This window comes from Heterocephalus glaber, unplaced genomic scaffold (genome assembly GCF_053883595.1).
Source record: "Heterocephalus glaber isolate CG9 unplaced genomic scaffold, H.glaber_assembly_v1.0 deba00001760, whole genome shotgun sequence".
NCBI classification, from domain to species: domain Eukaryota; kingdom Metazoa; phylum Chordata; class Mammalia; order Rodentia; family Bathyergidae; genus Heterocephalus; species Heterocephalus glaber.
The window spans coordinates 3,107,849-3,135,847 of record NW_028258457.1 but is presented as its reverse complement, the minus strand read 5'-3'; the positions used below and the strand labels follow the sequence as shown (position 1 = coordinate 3,135,847).

Sequence of the window (27,999 nt, the reverse complement as noted above, 5' to 3'; positions counted from 1 at the left end):
TCACTGACCTGTGTGGATGGCAGCTCTTTCTGGGAGAGAAGGAGAGGAGCCTGGCAGGTTCTCTGTGTCCTTGGGAGTGTGGCGGAGAGGACAAGTCTCCCTTGTTAGAGTCCTGGCAGGACAGGGGCAGGCGGCCTGGAGGCACATGGGTGTGAGTCAGGTGACTAGCTGCCAGGTGGAGGACAAAGGCGGGCCGTCCCCGGGGAGATGGGGAGTGACAGATCCTGGCGGCTGGGAGGCCAGAGGCAGAGCTGGCCCTGGATGTGGGAGGCATCACCCGTGAGCATCAGCTCCCTGCTCCCTGTCTTGATGCTGCTGAATGCCAGGGACACAGAAAACAGCAGCTTACCCCAGAAACCTGGCCTCCCAGGAGAAACATCCTTGCCTGTGGGCCTCAGGATGTGTTTCTAGAAAGATGAGAGCCAGCTGGGCACAGCGGCACGTGCCTGTCATCCCAGCACTCTGGGACGGCGAGCCAGGAGGACCTCAAGTTCCAATCCAGTCCAGTTCCAACATAGTGACTTAACAAGACCTTGTCTCAAAATAAAAAATAAAAAGGGCTGGGATGGAGCTCAGTGTGAAGGCCTGGGCCTAACTCCCAGTATAGTACTGCACCCCAGGGTGTGGGGTTGGGTGCAACAGCCCTGCCTCTGCATGTGCCCTTGTGCTCCTGTGGGTGTGTACCCATGCGTGTGTGTGTGCGCGTGTATGCATGTGTGCACATGTGAGTTGCGTGGAGTAGCATAATACAGGCAAGCCGGGGAGTCTGAGCCAATGACTGCTGAGCTGAGATGGAGCCCATCCTTCTGGAGGGCCAGGTCCAGGCTTGGGGTGTGCTTGGCCCCCTCTGTCTTTACCTCTTCCCCAACCCCACATCTGTAAAACTCTTGGGATTCTGCCTCTAGAACATTCGGTGTCCACAGCGTCACCCAGGAGCAGTGTGTGCCACTGGTGTCCCTATGTCCACATTCCGACCACATTCTGCACAGTGACCAGAGGGACCCTGATAGACCCAGCTTGATTGTCCCCCTCTGTTGTGCCAGAACCTGGTGACTCCCACTTTGATCAGGGAAATCCAAAGTCTTCTTTCAGGTCATTGCTAGAATTTCTCCTCCTGCTGACCTGACCGGAAATCCCACCTTTGTCCTGAAGGAGACTGGAGGTGACAGGCTGAGAGAGGCTGAAGATGCCACATTGCCAGCTCTGCAGATGGAGGATGGGGCCCAAGCCGAGAGCTGCAGGCGCCTCTAGGAGCCAGGATGGGGGCCCGGGTTCTCCCTAGAGCCTCAGGAGGAGCAGCCCTGCCGCCTGCGCCTGGACTCAGCCCAGGGAGACATAAGCTAATAAACCTGTGTTGTTTGAAGCATGAATTTGTGATTAGTTATAGTGACTGCAGCAGCAAATATACACCAAGCAAACAAATAACCCTTATGCTGGTGGATGGCTGGCAAATATTTTGTGCCCCACAGCAAGAAGTGCAAGTTTCAGTGAGACCAGGTTTACACACGCACGGGTGTGTGGAAGACACAGCATTCTGTGTTTCACGTGGGACTTGCTTGTGGAAATGAACTGGCTCAGTGAGGTTGTCTGGGGGTGTGGGTTTTTTTTCTTTCAATTCTGGGGATGGAATCCAGGGACTTTGCACTGGGTTACAACCACAGCCCTATTTAAATTTTTAAAATTATTATTGTTTTGGTACCAGGGATCGAACTCAGGACCTTGCACTTGCAAGGCAGGCGGCAGAACCACTGAGCTAAATCCCTGGAATTTGAGGGATGATCCCCTGAGTTTGATCCCCAGAAGAAAAAAAAAAACATTGAGACAGGGTCTCACTTAGTTATTCAGTTGCCCAGGCTGGGCTCAAATTTTTGATCCTCCTGCTTCAGCCTCTCCACTATGGGCAGAGAGGTGTGCACTGCCATGCCTAAGTTCTCTTAAAATGTCATAATGGTCTCTTTGGAGCACAGGATGAGGCCAGTGTGGTGGGGCAAAAGGAGAGAGGACACTGGCAGTGTGCTGTGTCGATCCTGTGCTGGAGAGGGTATGTTTGTCAGCCGTGGTGCAAAGCTGGCCTGGCTGCCGTGTTGAGTGGCCTTTAGGGACCTGGGTCTGGGGGTCTCCCAGGGGACAGTAGGTTTTGAGGAAGGTGGCCCAGACTGGGGTGGGCTTGGGTAGTGATCTGTGGCTGGTCTGGGTGGGTTTTGAACCAGACATTGCAGGGGCCAGGAGATTCCCTCCCTAGAGCAGGGCAGGAGGAGCCAGAGCCCTTCCTTGTACCCCCTGGACCAAGATATCATGTGCTCATGGTGTGGAGGAGGAAACTGAGGCAGAGGTACCTCACACAGGCCCTGGAATACTCAGCAGCCCCAGCTGGAATGGGGCACCCTTATCCAGGGACAGGTCCACTTCAGCCATGTGCATGGGGGCAAGGGCCATGCAGTAGCCATGAAATGCCCTTGCCTTCCTTTTTCTGCCACTAAACTCTTATGCACTCTTCAGAGCCCAGCTAGGAAGCCACTCTATACATTTGCTAGGACTGCCACAGCTAAGTGTGATGGTTGAGTGTCTTAAACAATGGGAATGTCTTCTCCCATTGCTCTGAAGGCCAGAAGTCCAAAGTCAACACTAAACCTTGGGCCCCAGCCAAGGGCCCCTTGTTTATAGCTGCTGGACCTCCCTGTCCCATCACTGTCACCCAGGAGTCCAAAACTGACATTGTGGGTCACTCTTGGTGTTGCGTGTGCTGTGAGGTTGACAAAGGTGTGACAAGGTTGGCAGACACCAATCCTGGAGAGCCCCAACTCCCTCAGGGCAGGAAAAACTGATGGAGAGCCCAGGTTTCAAAAGAGACCCAGATGCACCCACCCACAGCTCACTTTCCCTCCTCACAGACAGGGCTGGGATCTCCTGTCCTCCTCACATGATCCTCTGTCAGCTTCCTATCACCCTCTATCACCCTCCATCACCTTCTCATCATCCTCCACCATCCTCCATTAGCACCATCGCCCTGCATTACCTTCACATCATCCTCCATATCCTTCCATCATCCTCCATCATTCACCTGTCATCCTCTATCACCCTGTCACCCTCCATCACCCTCCCATCATACTCTTTATCCTCCCATCATCACCCATCACTTCCCAGCATCCTCCATCATGTCCCATCATCACCCATTACTTCCCATCATCCTCCATCACTTCCCATCATCCTCCATCATGTCCCATCATCCTCTATCAACTCCCATCGACCTCTACCATCCTCCATCATCCTTCATCATCTTTCATCACCCTCCCATCATTCCTCCTATCATTCCTCCATCATGCTCCCAACACCTTTCTCATCACTGTCCTATCATCTTCCCATCATCCCTAAGTCATTCATCCCAGCATTTTAGACCTGCTCAAATTACCTCAGCCCATGCTACTTTCCTCCCGTAGCCACCAGAGGGCGGCTGTGAGCATTTGCCTCGGACTGACCCCTCCTCTGTCCCACAGGCCTCCTTGAACTTCACCTCCCTTGGAGTCAAAGCCAAGTCCTCAAGTGGTCTCAGGCCCGTTGCATGGCTCCGTACTCTGCTTGGAACACCTCCCCCTTATCTCCTGGGGGCCCCCTCTTCCCTGCTTCAGGAATCTGCGCTGTGTGTTCTCAGGCAGCTCCTCCTGATCTCCCCATCAGACAGTGGTGGCTTTCACAGTTCCTCCTTGCCTTAGTTCTCTCTCTGTACCCTTCAGGTGGGCTCCACAGAGCTGGCCAGAGCCTTGTCCCTGCGCCCTGGCCAGGCTGCCCTCTTCTGCAGATTGATGGCTGGGACTGACAAGGAGGCTGCCGAGCACTGCGATCACAGGCGAGCACCACTGCGTGTGGCCATGAGTCTGAGCTTCACTCTGGCCTGACCCAGTAGTAGCCTGTAGCGGAGGCAGGAATACAGTCCTGTGTGGGACCAGTGTCCACCCCCGCAGGTTTCCAGGAGGCAGCAGCCAGTCCTGGCCGACCGAAGGCCGCTGCAGCACCCCAGCACCTGTGACTCCCACAGAGCTTGCTTCTCACTGCATCCCCTGTTCGTGTCCTCTCTGCTCTCCACGGCATCAGTCCTGGTCTGTTGGTTCCTGTCTGGTCCCCACCACCCCACACAGAGCCCAGTCAGGTGAGCAGTAAGTGCTTGCTGTGTGCATGGAAGAAGCAATGAGTGAACGAATGCTCCTCTGCCCGGAGCTGCTGGACCTTGTGCTGAGTGACCTTGGGCTGCTGTGACAGGGGCCTTGCCCGCCCGTGATCTGCGGTGTCCTTGCAGCCACTTGGCTTTGGGTGTTGGGTTTGCGGCTCGGCGCCCTGGGGCCTCTCCCCGGGCACCTGCTTTGCTGACACCGGATTCTTCCCTGGACTCCCGGCCACCTGGCCGACACTCGATCCTAGCCCACTTCCAGGCCAGCATCCAGCCGGTCAGCCCGGCCTGGGCCCGGGGACAAGGGGCGGTCCGTGCAGCGGTGGGAGGTGTGGCAAGCCTGGGCGCTGCCAGCCGTGGATCGGGCACAGGGAGCACGAGCTGTGAGGACCGGGGACAGCGCCCAGGGCCCAGGTGCTGGAGCTGCCGCCCCAGCCCCTCACCTGCCATGGGGACCCTGCAGAAGCCCCCGGAGGACGGTGCGTGCCAGGGGCCTCAGTTTCCCTGGTGCAGGATGGGTGGATGCAGGGGAGGGAAGAGTGAGGCAGAGGAGGGGGAGGGGCTGCGGGGACACGGGCGGCCCGAGGGGAGGGCACCGAGGTCAGGGGCTACGCTGGCCTTGGAACGGCAGCGCCTGTGTCTCCCCAGCTGTGCAAAAGAGCTGGGGTCTCACTCCAGCTCAGGTCCTCAGCCTGTTCCCGGGCCTCAGTTTCCCCAGTGGTGTGGGCTTTTTGAACTGGCCTCCGCTTTCTCACCAGCCTCGACTCTGCGCCTGGCCTTGCTTCCCCATGAGCCCCCATGCAGGAGCAGCGGAGCTCCGAGCCCCCTCGCACCCTGTGACTGGCTTCTGGCTCACAGTGGGTGTCACTGTCCCCAGCGGCAGAGCTCCTGGCCTCAGCGCTGCCATGGCGGTGGGTGGGAGCCCAGGTCCAGCTCCTCCCCTGGCCCCGTGGTGACCTGGGCTCTGGGTTGCAGGCTCCGGGCCAGGCTTGTACATCCTGCCCACCACCGTGGGCTTCGTTCACCACGACTGCACCAGGGTGACCGGTCCTGCCTACTCGCTCGCTCGGAAGCCCAGTGAAGGTGAGGGCTGCCGGGGCCCCTAGGGTCCCCCAGGAGGGAGCACATCTACCTGGTTGAGTCAGGAAGCAGGCAGGGCTGGGGGATGACCAGCCCACCTGCCCTGGCTGTGTGACCTCAGGCAAGCCGCTGTCCCTCTCTGGTCCTCTGTTTTCTTAGCGATAGAAAGGAAGGAGGAGATGTGGTGTATCATGTTTAAGACCTGTTTTTGTTCACCTTGTCGGTTTTGCAATTCTGTTCTATTGGGCTTTAGGCAAACTGCTTAATTGCTCTGTGTCGGAGTTTATGCCTGTGTTAAATGTTAACATCAGCCGGCTGTGGTGGTCCACCCCTGTCATTCCAGCACTCAGGAGGCTGAGGAAGGAGGATTGCCGTGAGTTCAAGGCCAGCCTGGGCTACATAGTGAAACCCTGTCTCAAAAAACAAAAAGAAAAAAATGTTAACATCAGGGCTGAGGCTGTGGCCCAGTGGTAGGGCCTTGTCTGCCTGGGCTGAGGCCCTGGGTTCATCTCCAGCACCAGAGGGGAGGGGATAGTTACCATGGTGCCTGGTATCTGGTGAGCGCCCAGTAAAAGTGGGCGGTCGATGTGAGTGCTGAGCCTCAGGTTCCTCACTGGGCCCTTGCCCTTGCATGGCTCTTGTGAGCATAGTGAACTCCCTGCTCTGTGGTGGCTGTGCTAAGACAGGAACTTCCTCGGGAGGCTGGCTGAGGGGGACTGTAAATCATTTGCTGGAGGCCCAGGGTAGACTGGGAGGGGAGGCTTGGGATCTGGGCTTTGTGGGATGAATAGGAGTTTGGTGGAGGCCTCAGGAGAAGAAGGGAACTCTACAAAGAGCCCGTAGCATAGGTAGGTGGGACACATTATAATGGGTTGAGATACCTTCATTTGTCACAGAGTTGAGGTGGGAGGGGGGAAGCAGAACAGGCTGCGACATGTGACAGTGAGGGGAGAAGCCAAGCACTGAGTCCTACTTTCCATGTCCTTGCCGGTGACTTCCTGCGCTGAAAGTTCCACTTTTTTTTTTGGCAGGGGGGACAGGGTCTTACTATGTAGCCCATGCTGGCTTCGAACTTGAACTCATAGAGCTCCTCCTACCTCAGCCTTCTGAGTGCTGGGATTACAGCCATGTGCTATCACACTTGGCTCCATTTTTGAGAAAGGGGTCATAGCAGATTCTCCCTTGGGGTTACTGACACGCTGGGAGAGAAGCATTAGCTGCTCACGTGTGGCCCCAGCACTCCCGACCCTGGCATGGTCCACTGTGCCATGGGCTGGGGAGGGGGCACAGCCAGACCCTGTGGGTTGTGCAGGAGTTGTGTCGCCACTGGGGACTTAGGCTGGGCTGTGGGGAGACTGGAGTGGGTGGAACAGCACAGCCTCAGCTGCCAGCTGGGAACATATTTCTCAGGCTGTCAGGCCGCCCGTCCTCCCCGGGGGCCTTAGACTCTGGCCCCTCTCCAGCCCCTCCTCAGGACACCAGCCCGGGGCCCATCTACTTCCTGGACCCAAAGGTCACCCGCTTCGGCCGCAGCTGCACCCCTGCCTACTCCATGCAGGGCCGGGGCAAGTCTCGGGGTGAGTACCAGCTGGAGGTGACGCGCGGGCATTCCCTCTACCTCCTTCCCTCCCACCCGCAGACCATGGGTGTCTCTGGGATGAAGTCCAAAGGACTCAGAGGTGGGGAAAGGCCAGGGCAACAGGGACCCAAGTGCAGCAGTGCCACGAGGGCAGCCACCTGGTCCCAGGCGGCAGGACACACACGTGCAGGGGTCTAGCAGAATGATCTCTGGGTCCCACAGCTCCTGTCACCTGACTCCAACTCTCGCTCACCCTTCCATCTGCCAAGCCGTTTCCCATCTCCTCTTCTACCCACTGACCTGCTCACCAAACTGCCCACCCAGCCACCCGTCAGTCAGCTAGCTCTTCCACTGGTTTACCCATGGTTCCGCGCACCCATCCAGATACCCCTCCTCCAACCAGCCAGTAAGCCTTCTGCTGTCACCAGGCCCTCTCACAGGCCCATGAACCCATCCACAATCGTTCCGTCTACCCATCATCCACCCATCCATCCATCATCCACTCATCCGTCCCCCATCCATTCCATGCACTGACTGGTTCATCTCCCTCTGTGTTCATGGATCCTCTCACTCACCCATTCACTCTGCTTGACCACTTGCATTACCCCATCCACCTGCTCAGTCTCACAAAGTGCTGGGAGTGGTGCACACGTGAGGTGTCCTCATGTCTCATGAGGCCCAGGCTGGTGGTAGACTCAGACCCAAGAGGGGGCCATTGCCCCTCAGGGTGGTCGTGTCTGGAGAGAGAAAGAGCCAGGCAGGAGGGGTCCTGCGAGGGCCAGGAGGGCGAGTTCTGCCCAGAAGGGGGTGCAGGGAAGCCATCAGAGAGGAGGGGCAGTGGGGCTGGCAGCTGGGGAATGAGGAGCAGCTTTTGGGAGGAGGGATGGGAAAGGGAAGCCATGGCAGGCCACTGGTTAGGTTTGGGTGAAGCCCTGGAGACTGGAAAGCAGAAAGTATGTATGGAGGATGGGGAGCAGTGGGAGAAATGTCCTGAGGCCGCGTGGTTTGCGTATGAGCTCCAGGATGCATGTGAGCAGTGGGGGCCATGCAAGATCTTTGAATGGGGAAGTTCTCTGTCCTGTGTCAACCCCGTGTCCCTGCTCCCACAGGTATGGAGGTGACGCCAGGCCCTGGGGCCTACAGCCCGGAAAAGGTGCCCCCTGTGCGCCAGCGGAACCCCCCAGCGTTCACCCTTGGCTTGCGCCTGTACCCAAAGCCCCCCGACTCCTCGGCCCCGGCCCCCAATGCCTACACCATGCCGCCACTCTGGGGCTCACAGATCTTGGTCAAACCCAGGAGCCCCAGCTACACAGTGGTGGGCCGCACGCCCCCTGCCCGCCTCCCACAGGACCCCGCCAAGTTCCCAGGCCCCGGCCAGTATGACAGCCCGGACCCCAACGCCTACCGCCAGCGCCGGCCAGCCTTCACCATGCTGGGCCGGCCCCGTGCCCCACAGCCCCTGGAGGAGACGCCTGGGCCTGGCAGCCACAGCCCCGAGCAGGTCACCGTGAACAGAGCCCGGGCCCCGGCGTACAGCATGGGTATCCGCCACTCGAAGCGGGCGGCCAGGTTGGCCCTGGACACCGCACCCTGACCACCCAGGCCTCCATGGTTGGAAGGGTGCGGCGGGGGGCTCAGGGCAGCCACAGGGCACATGGTACACTCCCACAGGGCACAGGCACCCTCCCGCTCTGTCTGAGGTCTCTCTAGGTGCCTGGCCCTCCGTCCCCAGGGCCACGCCCCAAGGCCCTGTGTAGTGCCCCAGTTTCTCCTCTCCCGGTCACACCAGGCCAGAGCAGGCAGGCAGTGTCCCTTTTCCTGGCCAGAGGTGGAGCTTCCTGTGTCCTGGAACTTGGTGTCCAGCCCCACCCGGGCCTGGTTCCCAAAAAGCTCCAGTTTCTACCAAGCTTGGGTTCATCCCTGCTTCTCGAGAAGCAGGGCCCATGGAGGTCCCTGCCCACCCCATCCACCCCCTAGAGTTGCTGCCAATAAATCTCTCAAGGCCAACAGCTGTCAACAGCCCTCATGATGGCTCCTTTAATGTGTCTATTCCTGCCCTAGAAAGGAGACCTGGATTCTGACCTCCAAGGCCAACTCGAGACTCTCTAGTCCTCCACTGGCCTGGAAGGGAGCAGATGAGGGACCCAGCATGGGGGAGGCCAGAGTGGAGCCAAGGTTTTGAATGAGGAGAGTCAGATGGGGTTTCTGGAAGATAAAACTTTGCACTTGGGCTTTGAAGGATGCATAGGAGTTTGATGCATTGTAACACCCTCCAGATGCCTATGACTACCCAGATATTGATGAATGTCACCTAGGTTTTATAGCAACGTGGGAGGCAAGTGATAGTCTCCAGAGGGAACAAGGCTTTGGAGATGCTGAGGCCTGTCCACTCCCACAGTTGTCAGTCTGATGCTGGATTTGAACCCTGGTCACTAGGGACAGAGATATGGATGGTGCCAGGTGACCAAGTCCTTTAGGTCAGGGAGCCAGGCCAGTTCCTCCCCAAGGGACCTCACCACCCCTGTGCCCCAGACACCCTCCACACACTGCCCACCCCTGCGCAGGGCGCGGGTGTGGGCTCCAGCTGGGGCCTCCACAGGGGGCACTGCTTCTCCCACGACCACTGCCGCCCCTTCTGCGGGAGCGCCCCTCCCCCTGGGCGCGGTGACCTCATTTCTCTGATTTACGGATCGCTCCTCGGTGGCCACGCCTCGCCCTCCCCACCTGCCTGCCAGAGCCCTTGCTTTGTCTCTCTGCAGCGGCCCGGGGCGGGGTGGGGGTGGGGAGTCTGGTTCTGGGGTGTCCGGACACCTCGGTCCTCGGTACAGAAGGACCCAACCTTTAGGTCTGCAAGGGGCATGCTGGTCTCCGGTCTCCGACCCCTCCAGGCCCAGCACTGCCCGCGCTGCCTCCTGGGACCCCCGTCGCCTGCCCAGGCCTCTGTTTCTCCGCTGGGAGAGAAATCAGGGTGTGATCCGGAGCAGCGTGGCGGGCTGGGGCTGCCCCTGGGCGTGGGGTTGTCATCTCTGGCCCTGATCGCGCCCCTCCTCTCCCCAGCCTCAGTTTCCCCATCTGTCCAAGTTCATTCTTAAGTCTCCCCTAGGAAATTGGGGCGCAGCGGGGCAGCCGCCGCAAGGATCTTGGAGCTGAAACATCGCTCCGCCCCAAGCCCCCCCAAGCGCCAGGTCGCGAAGGGCCGGGGTCCCAGGGGCGCAGCCCCCCGCGGCTGCGCGCTGGGTCGGGTGGTGACATCACTGGCCGGGGCGGGGACGGGGCCGGGGCCGGGGCCGGGCCGGGCCGGGCGGGAGCGGGGCGGCCTCCGCGCCAGGCGCACCCACCCGGCGGCTCGGCTCGGTGGTGGCCGCGGCCATGACGCAGGGTCCGGGCGGGCGGGCGCCCCCCGCGGGCCCCGAGCCCGAGGCGCCCACCACCTTCTGCGCGCTGCTGCCGCGCATGCCGCAGTGGAAGTTCGCGGCACCCGCCGGCTTCTTGGGCCGCGGGCCAGCTGCGGGGGCGACGCGGACGGCTGGGGCCACGGGGGCCGAGGGCGCGGCGGGCACGGGCGACCCCCGGACGGAGCACGCAGGCCCCGCGCTGGCCGCCGTGCTAGGCGCCTGCGAGCCGCGCTGCGCCGCGCCCTGCCCGCTGCCTGCGCTCAGCCGCTGCCGGGCCTCGGGGGCGCGCGGGCCGCGGGGCGCGCGGGGTTTGGCCGGGCCCCCAGACGCCTTGGCCGACGAGTGGGAGCGCAAGAGCGGCTTCATCCACAAGCCCGCGCACGGCTGGCTGCACCCCGATGCCAGGGTGCTGGGGCCCGGGGTCTCCTACATCGTCCGGGTGAGTGAGCCCGCGGGACTCTGGGGTCCCGTCCCCTCCGAATCCCCTTCCTGCATTCCGGGGTCTAGGGCTCACCTCACACTTCCTTTAAAGGCCCTGGACCCTGAGAGCGAGGTGTCGGCTCTCCTCACCTCCCCGACCCCCATCTCTGGTCCGGTTCCCACGGTGTCACGTGGGGAGGGGCGGGGAGAGGTACAAGTGGGAGGGGGCGCATGCGCAGGTGCAGCCCCCTGGGGTGGGGGTGCTCCAGGAGGAGCTGCGGGATGGGGCGCGGAGCCATCTGGCCCGGGAAAAGCTCCTTTGCAGAAATCTGGACCAGAGGTGACTTTTGGAGACTTTAATGGGGCCCCAAGATCTCCGGGCTCCAGATGAGAGACCACGGACCTACACCTCCGACGTGGCTGGAGAGGCTCGCCTTTATTTATTTCGGGATTTTGTTCTGGGCCGAGTCTCACACAGGAAGTGCGGGGATAGATGAGCCCCTCTCCCCCTCTTACTGTGACATCGCCTGTCTCAGTGTTCCCGTGCGTGCGTGCGTGCGTGCGTGCGTGTGTGTGTGTAGCTTGTTTTTTTATCATTTGGGGCTGCTGGGGACGGAACCCTGAGCTTTGCACAGCTAGGCAGGCGTTCACCACAGAGCCACACCCCCTGCCCTTTTTATTTTAATTTGAGACAATTTGTCGCTAAATTGCCAAGGTTGGCCTAGAACTTCTGATCCTTTTGCCCGAGCCTCCCTGGTAGCTGGAACTAGAGCCGTGCACCTCCACACCTGACTTTTTTTTTTTTGGTACCGGGTATCGAACTCTGGTCCTTGCGCTTGCGCAGCAGGCAACAAAACCACTGAGGTAAATCCCCAGCCCTCCACACCTGACTTTTGTGTCTAGTGTTTAATAAAACATTTGGAAGCTGCGGGTGTGTGATGCTGGCCTTCGGAGACGTCTTTGCCCGCCCACTGCAGTCGGCAAAACCAGACTGCAGGAAGTCCTGGACAGGAACCCCAGAGGGAGTGTGCCTGGGGCTGGTGGTCAGGTGTCCTTGCGTTCTCAGGAGGGTCCCCAACATCATTTGCCCTCCCCCTGTACCAGTCTGGGATTCTGTGCGTTGGGGATCTGTGACTGGGACCTGAGTCTGATCAGGGGACTTGTGGGTGTCATCAGATTGGTATAGAGCTACTGGGTTAGAGTGGTCCCAAAGCAACGACTGGTGTCTCTGAGGAGAGGCCCAAAGAGGCCAAGAGGCGGTGAGGGTGGGGCTGGAGGGACTCGACCACAAGCCGAGAGCCACTAGAGCTTGTCCAGGGCCCCTGAAGCTGGGAGAGGCAGGGCAGACCCTCCCCTGGTGCTTGCAGGGGGCATGGTGCAGCCGGCACAGACTGAGCTGATTTCCACCTCCAGAACTGAGAGAGAATACATTTGTTTTTTGGTTTGTTTTGAGATAAGGCCTCTCTATGTGGTTTAGGCTGGTCTTGAACTCACTTTGTAGCCCAGACTGGACTCAAACTTGCAGGATCCTCCTGTCTCAGCCTCCTGAGTGCTGAGATCACAGATGTGTGCCCCATGTCTGGCTTTTTCTGTTGTTTTAAGTCTCCTGGTTGGTGGTACTTTGTTACAACAGCTGCAGGAAGCTAATACCCCACCCAGCACACCCACACCCTCTGTGGGGTCCAAGCTGGCATAGACTCTCTGGCAGATCTCCAGGTCCAGCCTGGACCCACAGGTTTGGAACTTGGTCCTGGTTCCCAGGTGTGGGTGGACAGTCACCTTCCTGAGCACATAGTATTTGCCTACTCCCATCAGTCAGGAAGGAAGACATGGAGGAAATAGAAGGCCCTGGTCCCTGCCCTCAGGGAGTGGGAGGGGCAATAAATAAGAGAGCAAGTAAAACCTGGCAAAGTGGGGCACAACTGTCATCCCAGTGCTCTGAGGCAGGAGGATTACAAGTTTGAGTCCAGTGACTTAAAATAATAAAAACAGGCTTGGGATGTAGCTCAGTGCAATGGCACTCAGTATAGTACGGGGGGGGGGGGGAGAGGGATAGGGAGAGAGGGATAGAGAGAGAGAGAGAGAGAGAGAGAGAGAGAGAGAGAGAGAGAGAGAGGGGAAGTTCCAGGGCCTGGGAAGGGCTAGAGGAATAGTACAGTTCTTTGGCACAGTGAGAAGCGGGCCGAAGTGGGCCACTTGAGCTGGAGTGGCCGGGAGGTGAGCTTTAGGCTGACACCTGCAGCTGTGGATGCCAAAGGTGGCCGCAGTGGCTGTGCTGGTAACTGGTAGTGCATGCCAGACAAGCCTCCTGGTTGGTGGAGGAGGAGGTGGGGTCAGGCAATGGCCACCCCCGTCACAGATACATGGGATCAGCGAGAGACATGGGATCAGCAGTTCTGAGCATAACTCTTACTCCAGGCAGTCCCCGTTACGGATGGGGAAACTGAGGCACAGAGAGGCCAAGGTTGCTCCCTGGTCATCCAGGCCCCAACCTGGTTCTCCCGGAGGGTCGGGAGGAGCAGTCCTGCCACCCGCACCTAGACTCAACCCAGTGAGGCTGTGCAGCCTCTGGACCCAGGACTGTAAGAGAATAAATTTGTGTTGTTCGCAGCCCCCAAGATTTTGGGTTGCGTGCCAGCAGCCAGGGGGCTCAAAGCCAGGTGACGCCCGCTGGGCATCACAGCCCCTGGCAGAGCCCCATGTATTTCTGTGCAGATGGAAGGGCCCTGCACAGATGTGGATCCAGCCGGCCTCCGGCTCTGCGCCTGTTGTTTCTAGAGACCTGGGCTGGACGCTCCCACAACCTGGAGATTTTTCTGCCCATTTTCTGCAAAAGCTGAGGTGCAGGGAAATCAAGGAGGCAGCCAGGTGTAGTGCTGCACATCTGTCATCCCAGCACTCAGGAGGCTGAGGCAGGAGGAGTTCAAGGCCAGCCTGGGCTGCACAGTGAGAGCGTAGCTCAAAAAACATCAGTACCAAAAAAGAAGAGGAGAAGGAGGAGGAAAAACAGGAAGAGGAAGAAGAAGAAAGAAAAGCAAGCAAGCAGGCTGTGTGAAGATATTCAGGGCGGGGCGAAAGTGGTGAGGAGCAAAAGGGAGTGATGTGGTCCCAAGCCAGATAACACAAAGGATGGCTGGTCGTGGCCGGACACCGGGAGAGGCAGTGGGCCCTGAACAGACCCAAAGGTGGACGTCTGGGCTCCAGGTCCAGGCGGATCCTTCCTGTTGTCTGAAGCTCAGTGTGTGGTGGCGGTAGGGCGGCCCCAGGGATCCATTTTTCGTCCTTGGTGCCCCAGCGAGCTCCTGCATTGGTGGCTGGGGTGCTGTAGGACGGTCCTTCTTCCTGTGGCCCCACGCTGCCCAGAGGACTTTTCTGTATCTGTTGCCACCTTGAAATGTGGCCTTTGTGATGCAGAGAGACATTTTAAATCTTACGTCAGATTTAAGTGTCCCCAGGCGGAAGTGGGCCCCATGGAGCGGCCCCATCCTAGGTGGCGATTTATCCCTGACTTGGGGTCTTTGCAGAAAGGATCACATCTGAGCAGCACTGGCTCTGTGGACCAAGACCTGGAGCTTTCCCCAAGGGGAAGCCAGAGTCGTCACCCGGGTCTGTGGATGCCCAGGCCCATGTCCTTCTTGCTCCATCTTGACTCATTGGACTTCTCTCTACACAAGCGAAAGCTACCTGCTTTCCATCGAACCCTTGCCTCATGGTGGAGGGTGTAGACAGTGACCACCCACCCACAGGAGGCAACTTGGCAGCAAGCTTCAAGATCCAGGTTCTTTCTATGTCTTTCTGTGTGGCCATCTTCAGCGTGCTGGCTTATCTTTCTTCCTGGTCACAAAGAGGCAGCCAGAGCTCCAGGCATTGTTTGTGGACCCAGCCTTTCCACTAGAAGAAGAGAAGACTTTCTTTGGCATCCTCTTCTTTTTATGAGGCTCCCATCTTCTGGCCCTTATACTTTATAGCAAGGAAAAATGGGGCTATCAAATTGGCTTAAATCAGTGATGAGAGAGTGTGGTACCCAGACCAGTAGCATCAGCAACCTACCCCCTGCCTTGGCCCTGGAGTACCAGACACTGGTATGGACACCCACACAGAGACATGTATTCTGCTTGAGGGAGGATATCCACTGAGCAGCAGGCATCCCTCCAAAGCTGTCCTCTCCATGGACAAGAACTGTGACTGATTCCCTTTGAAGTGCTCCCCTTCTGACACACGATGGACATATAGTCCATGCCTGTCCATTCTTTGGTCAGCTCATCCTCTATCCATCCTTCCCTCCCTCATTCATCCATCTATCCATCCACCCACTCATCCCTCCGGCCAGCCACTCAGCTACCAGCTCTTCAGCCATTGATTTACTTATGATCCTTCTATGTATCTATCCATCCACTCATCATCCATCCATCTACTCAAGCATCCATCTATCCATCTACCATCTACCATCCATCCATCTATCCATCCGTTTACCTATTGACCCACCCATCCACCATCCATCCTTCCATCCATTTACCGATTTACTACCATCCACTTCTCATCCATCCATCCACCCATCCATCCACCACCCATCTGTCTATCCATCCACCTACCCATCCATCCACCCACCATCTATTCAACCACTGATTTACCTATAAACCATGTATTTGTCCACCCCTCTACTCATCATCCATCCATCCATCATCCATCCATCTACCACCCATCCACGCACCCACCCAACTGAGGCAGCTCAGTCCCCCCTCCCCCCGAAGTCAGAAACTCTCCCATGGCTCAGCTCTCTAAGAATGAACACCTGCACCCGGACCCCATGCTGGGGCTCTGCCTTTACCTGCTGGTCTCCTCGGTTCCCACTTCTGGGCCTATGCTGTTGGCTTGGCCTGGACCCTCCCTTGGCTGACCCTGGGTCATTTTCCCCGAGAACCTTTGCTGGGTAACTCACCACCCCACTTCTTAGTGGAGTCAAACACCAACATTTGTCATTTCTCAAGATTCTGTGTAGGGAGTGAGTGTTCCCAGGCCTTGCTTTTGTGACCATTGGCCCCACGTCAGCAGGGACCTGTGTCTCGTCCAGCAGGCTGGGTTGGTGCCCTGGGGTGTCACAGGGCTCTGAGGGCGGCTGTCTTCTGAGGCCCTGTGTGTGTCACATTCGGTGGACAATGACTTGTGGCCATTTTTACCAACTACCGAGGGTGCCCAGGTCCTCTGGCCTGGGCAGCCAAGGGGACCCTGCCCAGGCCACCTCATCCGCATATGTGAGGCACAGGTCTCCTGAGCCCTGCACACTGCCCGTATGCCCCTCCTCCCACCTTAAAGCTTCCTCACTGTCCCTCCTGTCCCATGAGGTGACACCAGCACCGGCTCTTGGAGGTGATTTTTTTTTTTTCTTTTGGTACCGGGGATCAAACTTGGGACCTTGGGCTTGCAAGGCAGGCAGTGGAACCACTGAGCTAAATCCCCGGCCCAAGGAGGTGATTTCTTGTACATGTCTAACAACTGCTTCTGGTTACAACTGCATCCTCTTCTGTCCCAAGTGCCATGATCTGTTTGGCTTTGGCAAAAACACAGCTCAAAAAAAAAAAAAAAAAGGGCTGGGGATTTAGTTCAGTGGTTCTGCCACCTGCCTCGCAAGCACAAGGTCCCAAGTTTGATCCCTGGCACAAAAAAACCAAAAAAAACCCTACAGCTCAGCCAGTTACATCTCCAAGGAACGCAGACAAATTTTAGTGTGTGTCCCATGCACTATTTGGGAAACAGCAAGACAACAATAATAATCATCTTAGGGCATCTTGTGTCTGCTGAATGGGCCTTGCTAAGCCCCGGTTTCTCTCTATACGTTCAGTGCCACAGGCCCAGCAGGGTGGGACAGGGGGTGCAGGTTCACAGGCTCAGGGGGGAGACTGAGGCTTGCAAGGTTGGGAGCTGGAGCTTGGGAGAAGGGTGCCCTGCAGTAGCAGCCTGGCCCAGTGCCCACCTCCAGCTTGAGGCAGGGTCTGGGTTAGAGTTAGGGATATGGGCTGAGATTGTGGGGTAAAGCCCTGAAAATGGAATTATGAGGTCAAAGTTGGTGGGTGATTGTCATTTTGTGAAAAACAGCCTGGGTTAGGACCTGGGATTTACCTCAGTGGTTCCACTGCCTGCCTTGCAAGTGTAAGGTCCCGAGTTCGATCCCCGGTACCAAAACAAAACAAAAGAAAAGAAAACAAAACAAAAAACAAACAGGCTGGGTGTCCTATATTCCTGTCATCCCAGCACTTGGGAGGCTGAGGCAGGAGGATTGCTGCGAGTTGGAGCCTAGGATACATAACGAGTCCAAAGTCAGCCTGAACTCCATAGTGAGAGCCTGGCCAAAAAAAAAAAAGAAAAAAAAAGGTGGGATTAAAAATCACAAAACAAGGCAGGCATGATGGTGCATGGCTGTGTTCCCAGCATTCTTGGAGGCTGAGGCAGGAGGATCACAAGTTTGAGCCTAGGCCCTGGGTTCCATTCCCAGGTTCAAAACAAAACAAAACAAAACAAAATTAGCCACTCATCATTTTGTAGTGCATAATCCAGTGGCATTTAGTACATTCGCAGCGTTGTGCAACCCACCCCTTCTAGGTCAGGGCATTCTGTCACCCCAGAAGGGAGCTCTCTGTCCCTGGTCCAGCCCCAGCACCCACAGATCCACTTCCTGTCTCTGGGTTCACCTGTCTTGCAGATCTCCTGCAGTGTGGTCATGCCCTGCGTCTTCCCGCAGGATGCTGCAGGGATGAGGGGGTGACAGTCATTTCTAGCCCGCACTCCCCATGGATCTCGGCAGTTAAAGATCAGACTCCATAGCGCACGACAGAGCCTTGCCTTGGGTGACACTGAAGTTGAGCCTGGCGATGAGGTGGGAGTGGGGGGAGGCGGCAGGTGGCAAGGCCCTGGGGCAGCAGGGTAACTGTCAGGGCAGAGGAAGGGCTGCGGTGGTTAGCGTGGGGAGCATGAGACTAGCTGAGAGGACACTGGGCCCGGACGGTGTTTCTGTCGCTGACACTGGTTCTCTCTGTCCCCAGTACATGGGCTGCATTGAGGTGCTCAGATCCATGCGCTCCCTGGACTTCAGCACTCGGACCCAGGTGACCAGGTGAGCCCTCAGGGGTGGGGTGGGGCTGGGGCTCAGTGCCCGGATCCCCAGGAGGCCCGGCGGTGACAGCTCCCTCCACCTGTCTCACTTGGGGAATGCCCGGGTTGCGGCACCTTGGGTCTGGGGTCCACATTTCAGTTCTGTCCCGCCTGCCATGCATCACAGATGGTTACCCACACTTCCCAGACTCGGTTTCCCTCTGTGAGACAAGCGACCGGCCAGGTGGCAGAGTGCAGTGCCATTTCCCATGGGGTGCTGGGGGACCTGTGGATGGCACCCTGGGGTGTCCTGGGCGGCTGTCACAGAGAGGCAGATGATCCCACCACACCCCGAGCTGTCCTCAAGGTCTGTCCACGCCGCCGTAGCGTCACCTGGCTGAGTAATGCTGCAGTAGGAGTGGAACTGTTGGGTCCTGTGGTGACTCGGTTTACCCTTCTGAGGCAGGGCCGACTGTTTTCCTCAGCAGCTGCCCCGTTTGGGTCACCTACCCTGCGCGGGGTCAGGGTCGTGTCTCTGCATACTCAGACGTCCTTGGGGGCTGTTTTGTGCCCGCGGGACCATCAGTGTCCCTGGGAGTCGTGGCTGTCTCCTGCGCTGTTGGGGGTCGGTTCTTGCCGCCTAGGGGTGGCTCAGGCAAGGGACATCTGCTTGCCGTGTCCGCCCCGGGTCTGAACCCTCCCAGGGACGCAGTGGACACAGAAAAGAGAACAGGGTTGGGGCAGAGGACAGGTCTTACGCTCTGGGCCCTCCTTTCCCTGCTGGGCCCCATCCTTCTCAGGGCTCTGCCCCTGCCCCTCCCCTTTCCGGTCCCCTCCCTCTGAGACTCTCTCCCTCCAACCACAGGGAGGCCATCAATCGGCTCCACGAGGCCGTGCCAGGCGTCAGGGGCTCCTGGAAGAAGAAGGTGGGTGAGGATTGCAAGCCCTTCTGGCTGGCAGGCGAATCTGAGGCTGTGGGGACATGGTGGCCATCCTGGGTGCCCCTGTGACACTGCCTGCCCGCATAGTTCCCAAAAGCCGAGGCCAGATTCTCCAGGGACCACTCTGAGCTCCACCCCGTGCTGAGCCCCGCCCCTCACGCTGACCCCGCCCCACTCCGAGCCCCCGCCCCTCCGCAAAGTCCGGCCCATACACTGAGCTCCACCCCTCCACACTGAGCTCCGCCCCTTCCACACTGAGCTTTGTCTCTGCTCCCTTCCCCAGGCGCCCAACAAGGCGCTGGCCTCTATCCTGGGCAAAAGCAACCTGCGCTTCGCGGGCATGAGCATTTCCGTGAATATTTCTATCGATGGCCTCAACCTCTTGGTGCCCGCCACGCGTCAGGTAAGTGCCTCCTCGCCCCTCGATCCCACGTGTCCCTCAGCCGCTCCTGGAATCCCCAGAACCCTGAGACTACCCTGGAATCTGATTGTCACCTAGATGGAATGAGGAGGAGGTGGAAGGACGGGCTCGGTGTGGGTGTGTCCACAGACATGTCCAGAAGGGTGTCCAGGGGCCCTGCTGCAAGGGGGCAGCACTGCTGGCCAGGTGGCACTCAGGGCTGCAGGAGCTGGGAGGCGCCAGCCCTCGGGGAGGGGGCTCCTGGTGTGGACATGGAAGAGGTGGCTCAGCACCTGTCCCCCAACCCAGGACCACCCGACCCAGTGTCCACAGTGCGAGGCTTCCGATAACAGAGACGAAAGAATAGTGACCAGCTTTGAGAAGCGTTGTAGATCACAGCGGGGTGTGTGTGTGTGTGTGTGTGTGTGTGTGTGTGTGTGTGTGTGGCAGTGAGGAGGGGGCTATCTTGCAGAGGCCAGCAGGGACTGTGGGGAGGGCATTGGGGTGTCCCCAGACTGAGGCCAGGGACAGTCCAGCCACTGGGATGGATCGCCAGCCCAGTCCAGCCCAGGCCAGGAGTCATGGCTGCAGCTGGATCCCACAGGGAAAAGGACCAAGTTGGGATAAACCTTTGAGACAAAATGGCCAGGCCCTGCTGAGAGACTTTAGGGTGGTCTGGGACTGGCTTGGGTCTCAGTGCTGTGAACACTCAGTTTCCCACTTTGGCCAAATTGGTGGTGGATTCCGATCTGGGATGCAAAGGAGAAGTCTGGGGTGGAGTTGTAGCAGCCAGCAAGGCACACAGTGCATAACAAAGGAGCCCCGCTGCTGCAGGAGGATAAGGAATGCACAGTCAGCTCCCAGGCTGGCCTCCCACCCTCCTGGGCATCTGTGTTTGGGGAGGTGAGACTCAGGACCCATGGAGCCATGCTACATGTCTCCAGGTGGACTCTTGGCTGTGCTGTCAGGAAGGCTCTGGCTTCTCAGTGGGAGTCATGGCCTCAGGGCGATGATGTAGGACTCAGCTATTGGGGGCAATAAGGAAATTGCTACAGAAGCCACCTGTGGGGAATGGAACCTCTCTGCAGCTTCTGATCCCACGAGGTCCCTGGCTGGGATGAGGGGAAGGGTGGGCTGGAGCCAGGCAGTGCTCTGGGGACTCCACAGTGTCCCTGCATTGTCCTGACCATCATCCTGCAGCAGGACCCTGAGGCTCCCCAGGAGCAACGTTACTGGGACCCAACATTGCACAGGGTCCCCACAGGGCTGAAGAGGGGATGTCCTCTGGGGAGGACACTGCCCTCCTGGCCTTGTCATGAGGGGATTTGAGTGACAGGTGGCAGAGGAGGTGGGACCATGCAAATACATGCAAATCAACACGCACATGAGCCTAGGGCTGCTGCTGCTGCTGGTAGTCACGGGTTGCTCTGTGTGTGTGTGTATTGGGTTGTGTCACCAGGTCACTGTGTCTGCCTGTGTGTCTGTGTGCCTGTATCTCCATATCTGTGAGCATCTAGTGGACATATACTCGAGAGTGTCCTCCCATGGGGGCAGCTCTGTCCCCTCTGTGGGCCTGTGACCTCCTGAGCCCAGGGGTCTATCCTGGGGGAATCTCAGTTGTCTTGGCTGGCCAAGGCCAGCTGTGGGGGCCCCATTAAGGGGACACCTCTGTTCCCATGGCCTGCGCCTCCGTGGCCCCGATCCGGCCATGGCTTCCACTCTGGACCATGTGCATCTCCTGACCTGCAGGTCATCGCCAGCCATCACATGCAGTCCATCTCCTTTGCGTCGGGCGGTGACACGGTAAGGTGGGGCGCGTGGGATGGCCCTTCGGCCTTGGGGCCTCCTGCCCTTCCCCAGACCCACGGCTCCGTCTCTCTGTGAGGCTGGGGGCCTGTTGGGCCAGCTGATCTCTGCCTGCACGCCTGTCCTCAGGACATGACGGATTACGTGGCCTATGTCGCCAAGGACCCCATCAACCAGAGAGGTGAGGCTGGGGGAGGCGGGGCTGCAGCTGGGGCCGGGCTGGGGTCGGTGGCAGTGACCTCCCGTGACCCTGCCCCAGCCTGTCACATCCTGGAGTGCTGCGAGGGCCTGGCGCAGAGTGTCATCAGCACCGTGGGCCAAGCCTTCGAGTTGCGCTTCAAGCAGTACCTGCACAGCCCCCCCAAGGCAGTCGTGCCTCCCGAAAGGTGACTGAGCGGGAGGCCTCCTGGCTGGGTGGCCCCTCACCCCCACGGCTCCCTCGGCCAGAGAGCGTCACCCCGGTGGACCCCACCCTGTCCCATTGGGGTTGGGGTGGAGATGAAGGGGTGGCGAGGGGCATAGGGGCTGCGGTTGTCACTGTCCTGTCTCCAAACTCATGCTGCCCCCCATCCTGCCCCAGGCTGACTGGGCTGGAGGAGTCGGCCTGGGGGGACGAGGAGGAGGTCGAAGGACACAACTACTACAACAGCATCCCGGGGAAGGAGCCGCCGCCTGGCGGGCTGGTGGACTCCAGGCTGGCCATCACGCAGCCCTGCGGCCTTGCAGCCCTTGGCCAGGTCAGCCTGTTGTCTGTGTGGGCCACGCCGGGGCAGGGGGTCCCCGCTCCTGAGTGCCTTAGCCCTGGAGGCTGGGCCTCCACCCCCATCTGCTTACCTGCCATGGCTCTTTTGTTCCCAGGGTGCCATTGTGTGCCAGATCCCCTCTCCCAGCCACCTCAGGGAGAGGAACTATGGGGAGTTCACACAGGGCTGCTTTGGAGGTGGTCAGGGGCCTTCGAGGCTGGGCTGCAGTGGGTGACGAGGAGTTCTCCTGGAGACCCCAGCTGGGAAGGGCATGAGGCAGAGGGGACAAACAGCATTTGGAAGGTGGAGGCAGGTGACCACCTTCCTCGGACAGAGAAGGCCGCAGGAAGCACTAGGGGGCTGATGGCTGCTGCTGGTGGCTAGAGAGGCAGGCGCCTGCAAAGGTTCACCTCCAGTGGTGTCAAGTGTGCAGCCAGCAGGGTTGGGGTGGGCACTGGGGTGCTGGCCGGCATAGGATGGTACACACCCACGTGCCCTTGCCTCTCTTTTTCAGGGAGCATCTCCCTTTCGAAGAGACGCCCGCAGCCTGCAGTGGGACCAGAGCTCTTCTGGCTCAGGTAGAACGCAACCCTCAGCCCGTTCCCTAGCCCGTTTCCCCTCTGTGTGGTGTCAGCTTGCCTCCAAGCTGGCTGGGGTATGAATCGTCAGTTCTTCCCCAGACAGATGAGCGTCACTGCCTTTGGAGGTAGATTCTGAATCACAAGGTTCAGAACACCAGGAGTATAAACTTGGCGTGGCGGTGAACACCTGTAATCCTAGTGCTCAGGAGGCTGAGTCAGGAAAAGATCCCTGTGAGTCTGAGGTCAGCCTGGGCTACATAGAGAGTTCAAGGCCAGCGAGCTTTCACACTGAGCTCCATCCCCAGCCCTTTTTATTTTGAGACAGGGTCTTGATAAGTTGTCCAGGCTGGGCTGGAACTTGTGACCCTCCTGCCTCAGCCTTGCAGAAGATTGGGATGACAGGCATGCACTGCTTGCTGTGGGCTTTTGTTTCAGCAGAAGGGCTGAGCTTCCGGCCCCCGAGCACTCATGTACTGAGTGACTCAGGAGGCGCGTGACAGAGAAGCGATGCCCGGCTTGCTGCCCACCCGTGGGCGCTTTTGTTCTCCCTTAGGCAGTTGTGAGCTGGACCCCAGAGGCAGCCAGTGTGGGCTGCGGTCACTTCCAGGCTGGCCCGTCCCTATGTCCCCTGCTGCTATCAGCCGTGAGCGCTGTCCTGGGCTGGATGCCCTGGCGCCCCCTCATGGTGCAGAACCACAGACCAGCCTGGCCCTGTCCCCCAAGGCTGTCACTCGGCTCCCCAAGCAGCTGTTCTGGTGTCTTACCCACCAGGCTGTCTGTCTGTGCCGCCTGTTTCCTCGCAGTCTTGCCAGCATCTGTGTTGAGCCTTATTTAGATCCTCACAAATAATCTGGGCATTTCACTGCCAAGCATCGGTGCCCATGGTTAAAGAAATCTCCATCACCAGGCACCCACTGGTGCCAAGCTGTGCTTTGTGCCTGGTCTGCTTCCTATCTGGGATGATGGCTGCTCTTCCCTCCCTGTGAGCTCACCAGTGACTCCTGTCCCAGTGCCATTGCACGCGCTGTGCTTGCTTCCTGTCAGGCCATTCCTAAGTCTCTGGCCAAGAACTCCTATCAATATGTCAGTGCCCCACCTCCAGTTTCCAGGGATTCTTCCACCCATGTGCCCCACGCAAGGTCTTCTCTCCCACTCCAGGATCCTGAAGCCAGTTTCCGCTCCCCTGTAGTCCTGCTATTAGCCCAGGAGAGCTTGTGCACTAGGCAGATAGGACACCTGGGCTGAAGCTCCCTGCCCCTCAATAACCATAGGGGCTTGGGTAGAATTAGTTAGTGTTCATGCAGAATCACAACTCTTGCTGGATGCTGTTTTTTCGTTTGTTTGTTTCAAGTCAGGGTCTCACTATGTAGTCTGGGGCATCCTTGAACTCACTATGTAGCCAGGGCTGGTCTCAAACTCATGGTGATCTTCCTGCCTCAGCCTCCCCAGTGCTGGGATTACAGTGTGTGCCTTGACACCCCACCAGCATTCAGTTCTCACCACTCTTGCGAGGAAGGTCTCACCTTTCCCCTGTGCCCGAGGAGGAAACCGAGGCAAGAAGGTAATTAGCTCCCCACTCCTCCAGCGGGGAGAGCTGGGATGGGAGCCCAGACCTGCTCAAGGGTTAGGGACAACTTTGTGACCTCAGGCCCTGGGCTGGCTTTGGCCAGATGGTGACTTCTGCCCAGGGCCAAATGTCAACAACAAAGGCAATGGGAGGCCCAGGGGCCTAAAGTTGCTCAGCCTGGGGTAAAGAGGCGTGAATCAGTTCCCCAGAGCTGTCTTGCACCCTTCAGAAGTGACTGTGGCCCAGCAGGCGTGAGGCTGGCAGGGGACACTGAGTCCCTGAGAGGCAGAGCAGAGTGGTCAGGACCCACAGGACCTGAGGGCCCCAGGAAGACCCTCTGAGCTCCTCGTGCTACACTCATGGCCTTTGAACCATATGAATGCTTTACACATTCAAAACTAAAATTAAAAAGAAGAAAAGAAAGCAAATCTGAAAATAGAGCAGAGACAGAAGAAATGACCTAACTATGCATCACACTGATAACATAATTACAGGGAGAATGCAGTTATTGCTGTTATTTTTCAAATACGGGGATTTAGCATAAATATTGGAAGCTGTCTTGGAAACTGACACTTGGGTGGGCGACTGCTGCCCCTGCTCAAGGCCTGCTGTGTCCGTGGTGAACCTACTGTGATGTGGGCAGAGGGCGGGGTGGACCCTGCCCGTGTCCAGTCTGGCCTGAGCACTGTCCAGGGACACTGTCCTGGGCACTCACTCCCTGCCAGCCCCTCCCCAGGCTCCTCAGTGACCCTGCTGGCTCCTCTCCTCTGCAGCCCCGCCGGGGGATGGCTATGTGCAGGCGGATGCTCGGGGGCCTCGGGACTATGAGGAGCACCTGTACGTCAACACGCAGGGTCTGGATGCCCCGGAGCCTGAAGACCTGGTGCCTCCGCAGCCCGAGGAGAGCCCCAAGAAGGACCTGTTCGACATGCGTACGTGAGGTCTGGGCAGGATGGCTACAGTCCTCCTCCCCGGGCCTTTCAAGTCTACTCTGCTTCCCTTGAGGGTGTGTTGGGGGAGGCCAGACCTGCCCATGGGCCTCACAGTTTTCGGGGAGGAGCTTGTTCTTCTGTCCATGGGGCCCTCAGTCTGCGGTGAGCCCCTGGGGCTGCTCCCTCATCCCATGAGGAAGGGTGGGGCCACACCCCAGCAGGCAGGGACAAGTCCAAGGTGGAGCTGTTCCCTCCCTGCCTGAAGGTGGCCCGGCCTGAGAGAGGAGGGTCCCCAGCAACCTCCCCCAACTTTGCAGTCAGTTTCACTCTCTTCCCCCAGGACTGCTGTGTGCTGGCTCCCCAGGGCCCCAGATGGCCAGAAATTTCTTCATTCAGATGTTTGCAAAGCTCTCTTCCCTCTGCCATCTGTTTCTTCTCATTCTCACAATAAGGACGTGGGCTGGTAGCTATTGAGCGCCTGCTGTGTACCAGGCATAGGATTCAGGTGTTGGATATGGGCTCTCTAAGGTGGGTGGTCCCCTGGGCCACCTCTGATTGGTCCACCCAGTTGATGTGCTCATCTGACAGCCAATCCCTGGCCTGAAGGACAGCATGCGTGTGCTGATTGGCCAGGCTCGTAGAGGTGGGTTCTTAGCCTGACAGGTGTGAGACCCCAGACCACAAGTGGACCAAGGTTAGGCGTGAGCAGGTAGTGCATTTGCACTGAAGGCAGCAAGGGGAAAGTCATATCTGCCGTCACTGGTGGCTGTGGCATGCTGGGGTCCTGCTACTGGGTAAGAGGGAGTGACAGACGGACAGGAGGCCAGCACACAAAGGAATGTGCACAAACAAAGAAGAAGACTAGAGGCTGTCATCCCTGTGTGCCCTTAGAAAGCCCCAACCCCCGACCGAGTTGGTTTCATGGGACCAACACACACTCGCGTCAGGAAGCTCAGTAATTGTGCTGTAAGCGTGGCCGGGATGTGCCAGGATGTGTGCCCAGTGGTCCTGCCTGCCCACCCCCAGCACCCGTTCTTTCCACAGGACCCTTCGAGGACGCCCTGAGGCTGCATGAGTGTGCTGCAGGCATAGCAGAGGACCAGTGGCCCAGTCCTCCCACCCGTCGGGCTCCCGTCGCCCCCACTGAAGAGCAGCTGCGGCAGGAACCCTGGTACCATGGCCGCATGAGCCGCAGGGCCGCCGAGAGGCTGCTGCGAGCTGATGGGGACTTCCTGGTACGAGATAGCGTCACCAACCCCGGGCAGTACGTCCTCACAGGCATGCACGCCGGACAGCCCAAGCACCTGCTGCTGGTGGACCCCGAGGGTGTGGTAAGGGGGCACCAGTGGGTGGGTGGTTTTTGAGACAGGGTTGCACTGTGTAGTTCAGGTTGGCCTTGAACTGGGGGAGATCCTCCTGCCTCAGCCGTCCAGGTGCTAGGATTGCAGGCCGTGTTCTAGGACACTCGGCTTCACCTGGCTAGTTCACCAATAAGGTTATATACAGAGGTAGTGGAGTTGGGACTTGGACAAGCTTTGTGGAGGCCATCACAGGAGGCTCAGCCCAAAGACCCCGGTGGCTTCAAAGCCCAAGTCTATCCACAGTTCTGGAATTCAGGGCTGGTTCTGTGTTTGAACCCTGGAACCCTCACCCCGAGGCTCTGACCTGGCCTTGCCTCCAAGTCTTGGACTATTGGAGCAGGGCCACAGGTTCTGGCGGTGAGAGCTGTCCCCCGAGATGGGCTCAGGGCTAATGCTCCCTCTCTGCCCACAGGTGCGAACGAAGGATGTGCTGTTTGAGAGCATCAGCCACCTCATCGATTACCACCTGCAGAACGGGCAGCCCATCGTGGCTGCTGAGAGCGAGCTGCACCTGCGTGGCGTGGTTGCGCGGGAGCACTGAGCCGATGCCCAGGTACAGATGCAGGCCCCGTCTGAGGACTGAGATGTGGTTTATCTTGCTGCGGGGGACAGAGGAAGCTGGGGCCGGGCCAGAGTGGCGGACTGGACTGAGGAGGTCCTAGGGGCAGGGACTGCAGATGAAGGGAGCTGGGGCTGGACCAGTGTGGAGCCCACCAGGGGCTGTGGAATTTCCCTGTAGAGGCTGGCGAGGTCATGCTGCGCTCCCGTTTCCATGGCAATGTGTACTTCCTGCCCTTCCCCCTATCCCCCACTGGCCGGAGCTGCAGGCAGGGCCATTGCCTGGAGGGGGAGGTCCCACAGGCTGTCTGAGACATCTGCAGGCACTGGCGTCTCTTTAGGAGGTCTGTGAGCATGGCAGTCACAGGCCTGCGTCACACATTCACTTCCGAGATAGGCCCTGGGATTAGTGGCAGCGCACAGAGGTTAAGGCAATGCCTGGGACACAGCGCGAACTCCGGGAGCCTGGGCTGCAGCCCCAGCTGCTGGCCACCCCGAGCGAGCATAGACAGTCATAAAGGCCAATGCATAGCGATCACGGCCCTTCTCACTGGCTTAAGGTGGGGGTGCGTGCACTCTCACAGGGTCCCCAGCCTCACCTTCCCTTTCTACCCACAGGTGACGGTTCTCAGCGGCCCCTGCCCCGACACTCCTGTCGTGGCCTTATGGGCGCTCAGCCTTCCTCTCCCGGCCTGTCCAGCCGGAACCACAGAACCGCTGCTGTCTCTCCTCCTCTGAAGGAGCCTCGGGCATCCCTTCCTGCCTGTGCCTGCTGCCCTGCACCGAGCTGGGCGCTCATACCAAAGACAGAGCCTTCCTCGCCTTCAAAGCAGACACCCAGGAGTGCAGCCCTGTCTGGCCGCACCCTATGGTCCCCATAATAGGAAGAGACCCCATGTCCTCCTCCCCGGCTGGACTCGAGTTATGGAACGGAGGGTCCCCGCCCCAGTGTGCGCATGTGGGTCCTGCCCTGGGTAGGCTACCCAAGAAATCAGGTGTTCACTGTCTCAGTGGGGGGAGAACTAAGGTGCTTTGGGGGTCTCAGGCCAGGGCACATGCTGATGTTACAGGGGGAGGCAGTCCCGGGGCCTCCCCTGGCTGCTCCAGATCAGAGGACCAGGCGATAGTTAGGCCCCCCAGCTGCCCTCCAGCTGCAGACTGTACTGGACATTGGATCCTAAACCTGGGCGTGACTACGGCCTGAGCACAGCCCACTGCATGTGTGGGGCCCTGTTGGGTCAGGGGCTGGTGGAGGCCCCTAGTAGTTCCAAGGAGGGGCTGGGGGCTGGGGGTGGGAGAAGCCCTTCCCCTAGAAACCCCCAGCTCTCTGACTCCTTTATTTTATTTCAAGATAAAGTTCATTTCAGTTCCTACTAAAGGCACCCCCA

At 58.8% G+C, this 27,999-nt stretch overlaps 2 protein-coding genes and 1 long non-coding RNA gene across 4 annotated transcripts in view; 2 read left to right on the top strand and 1 right to left on the bottom strand.

Moving 5' to 3' along the window:
- Nucleotides 1-11,229, bottom strand: part of LOC147821180 (uncharacterized) — a 12,344-nt gene extending 1,115 nt beyond the window's left edge. The window contains exons 1-2 of one of the 2 annotated variants that reach the window (XR_015447557.1): nucleotides 10,731-11,229; nucleotides 9-135 (exon numbers count right to left, since the gene is read on the bottom strand). This is a non-coding gene — a long non-coding RNA (uncharacterized LOC147821180). Of the gene's footprint in view, nucleotides 1-8; nucleotides 3,208-10,730 lie in introns of those variants that run through there. The other variant, XR_015447556.1, reaches the window with a different exon arrangement.
- Cimap1d (CIMAP1 family member D) lies at nucleotides 3,212-8,832 on the top strand. Its single transcript, XM_021244800.2, has 4 exons — nucleotides 3,212-4,144; nucleotides 5,138-5,245; nucleotides 6,706-6,819; nucleotides 7,931-8,832. The coding sequence occupies exons 3-4, from the start codon at nucleotides 6,795-6,797 to the stop codon at nucleotides 8,413-8,415; spliced, it is 510 nt and encodes a 169-aa protein (XP_021100459.2). The 5' UTR covers nucleotides 3,212-4,144; nucleotides 5,138-5,245; nucleotides 6,706-6,794; the 3' UTR covers nucleotides 8,416-8,832.
- On the top strand, nucleotides 10,166-27,999 carry Shc2 (SHC adaptor protein 2). The gene is made up of 13 exons (XM_004866028.3): nucleotides 10,166-10,655; nucleotides 17,674-17,744; nucleotides 18,588-18,648; nucleotides 18,947-19,066; nucleotides 20,813-20,866; nucleotides 20,999-21,050; nucleotides 21,129-21,255; nucleotides 21,450-21,606; nucleotides 22,127-22,190; nucleotides 24,534-24,692; nucleotides 25,737-26,023; nucleotides 26,466-26,606; nucleotides 27,230-27,999. The coding sequence occupies exons 1-12, from the start codon at nucleotides 10,191-10,193 to the stop codon at nucleotides 26,592-26,594; spliced, it is 1,746 nt and encodes a 581-aa protein (XP_004866085.1). The 5' UTR covers nucleotides 10,166-10,190; the 3' UTR covers nucleotides 26,595-26,606; nucleotides 27,230-27,999.

Excerpts from the sequence above, each read along its gene's own strand:
- Shc2 (XM_004866028.3), top strand. The coding sequence starts at position 10,191 with ATGACGCAGGGTCCGGGCGGGCGGGCGCCCCCCGCGGGCCCCGAGCCC. Across the intron at positions 20,867-20,998 it reads TTGCGTCGGGCGGTGACACG|GACATGACGGATTACGTGGC; the intron begins GTAAGGTGGGGC and ends GCCTGTCCTCAG. Across the intron at positions 21,256-21,449 it reads GCAGTCGTGCCTCCCGAAAG|GCTGACTGGGCTGGAGGAGT; the intron begins GTGACTGAGCGG and ends ATCCTGCCCCAG.
- Cimap1d (XM_021244800.2), top strand. The coding sequence starts at position 6,795 with ATGCAGGGCCGGGGCAAGTCTCGGG. Across the intron at positions 6,820-7,930 it reads GGGCCGGGGCAAGTCTCGGG|GTATGGAGGTGACGCCAGGC; the intron begins GTGAGTACCAGC and ends CTGCTCCCACAG.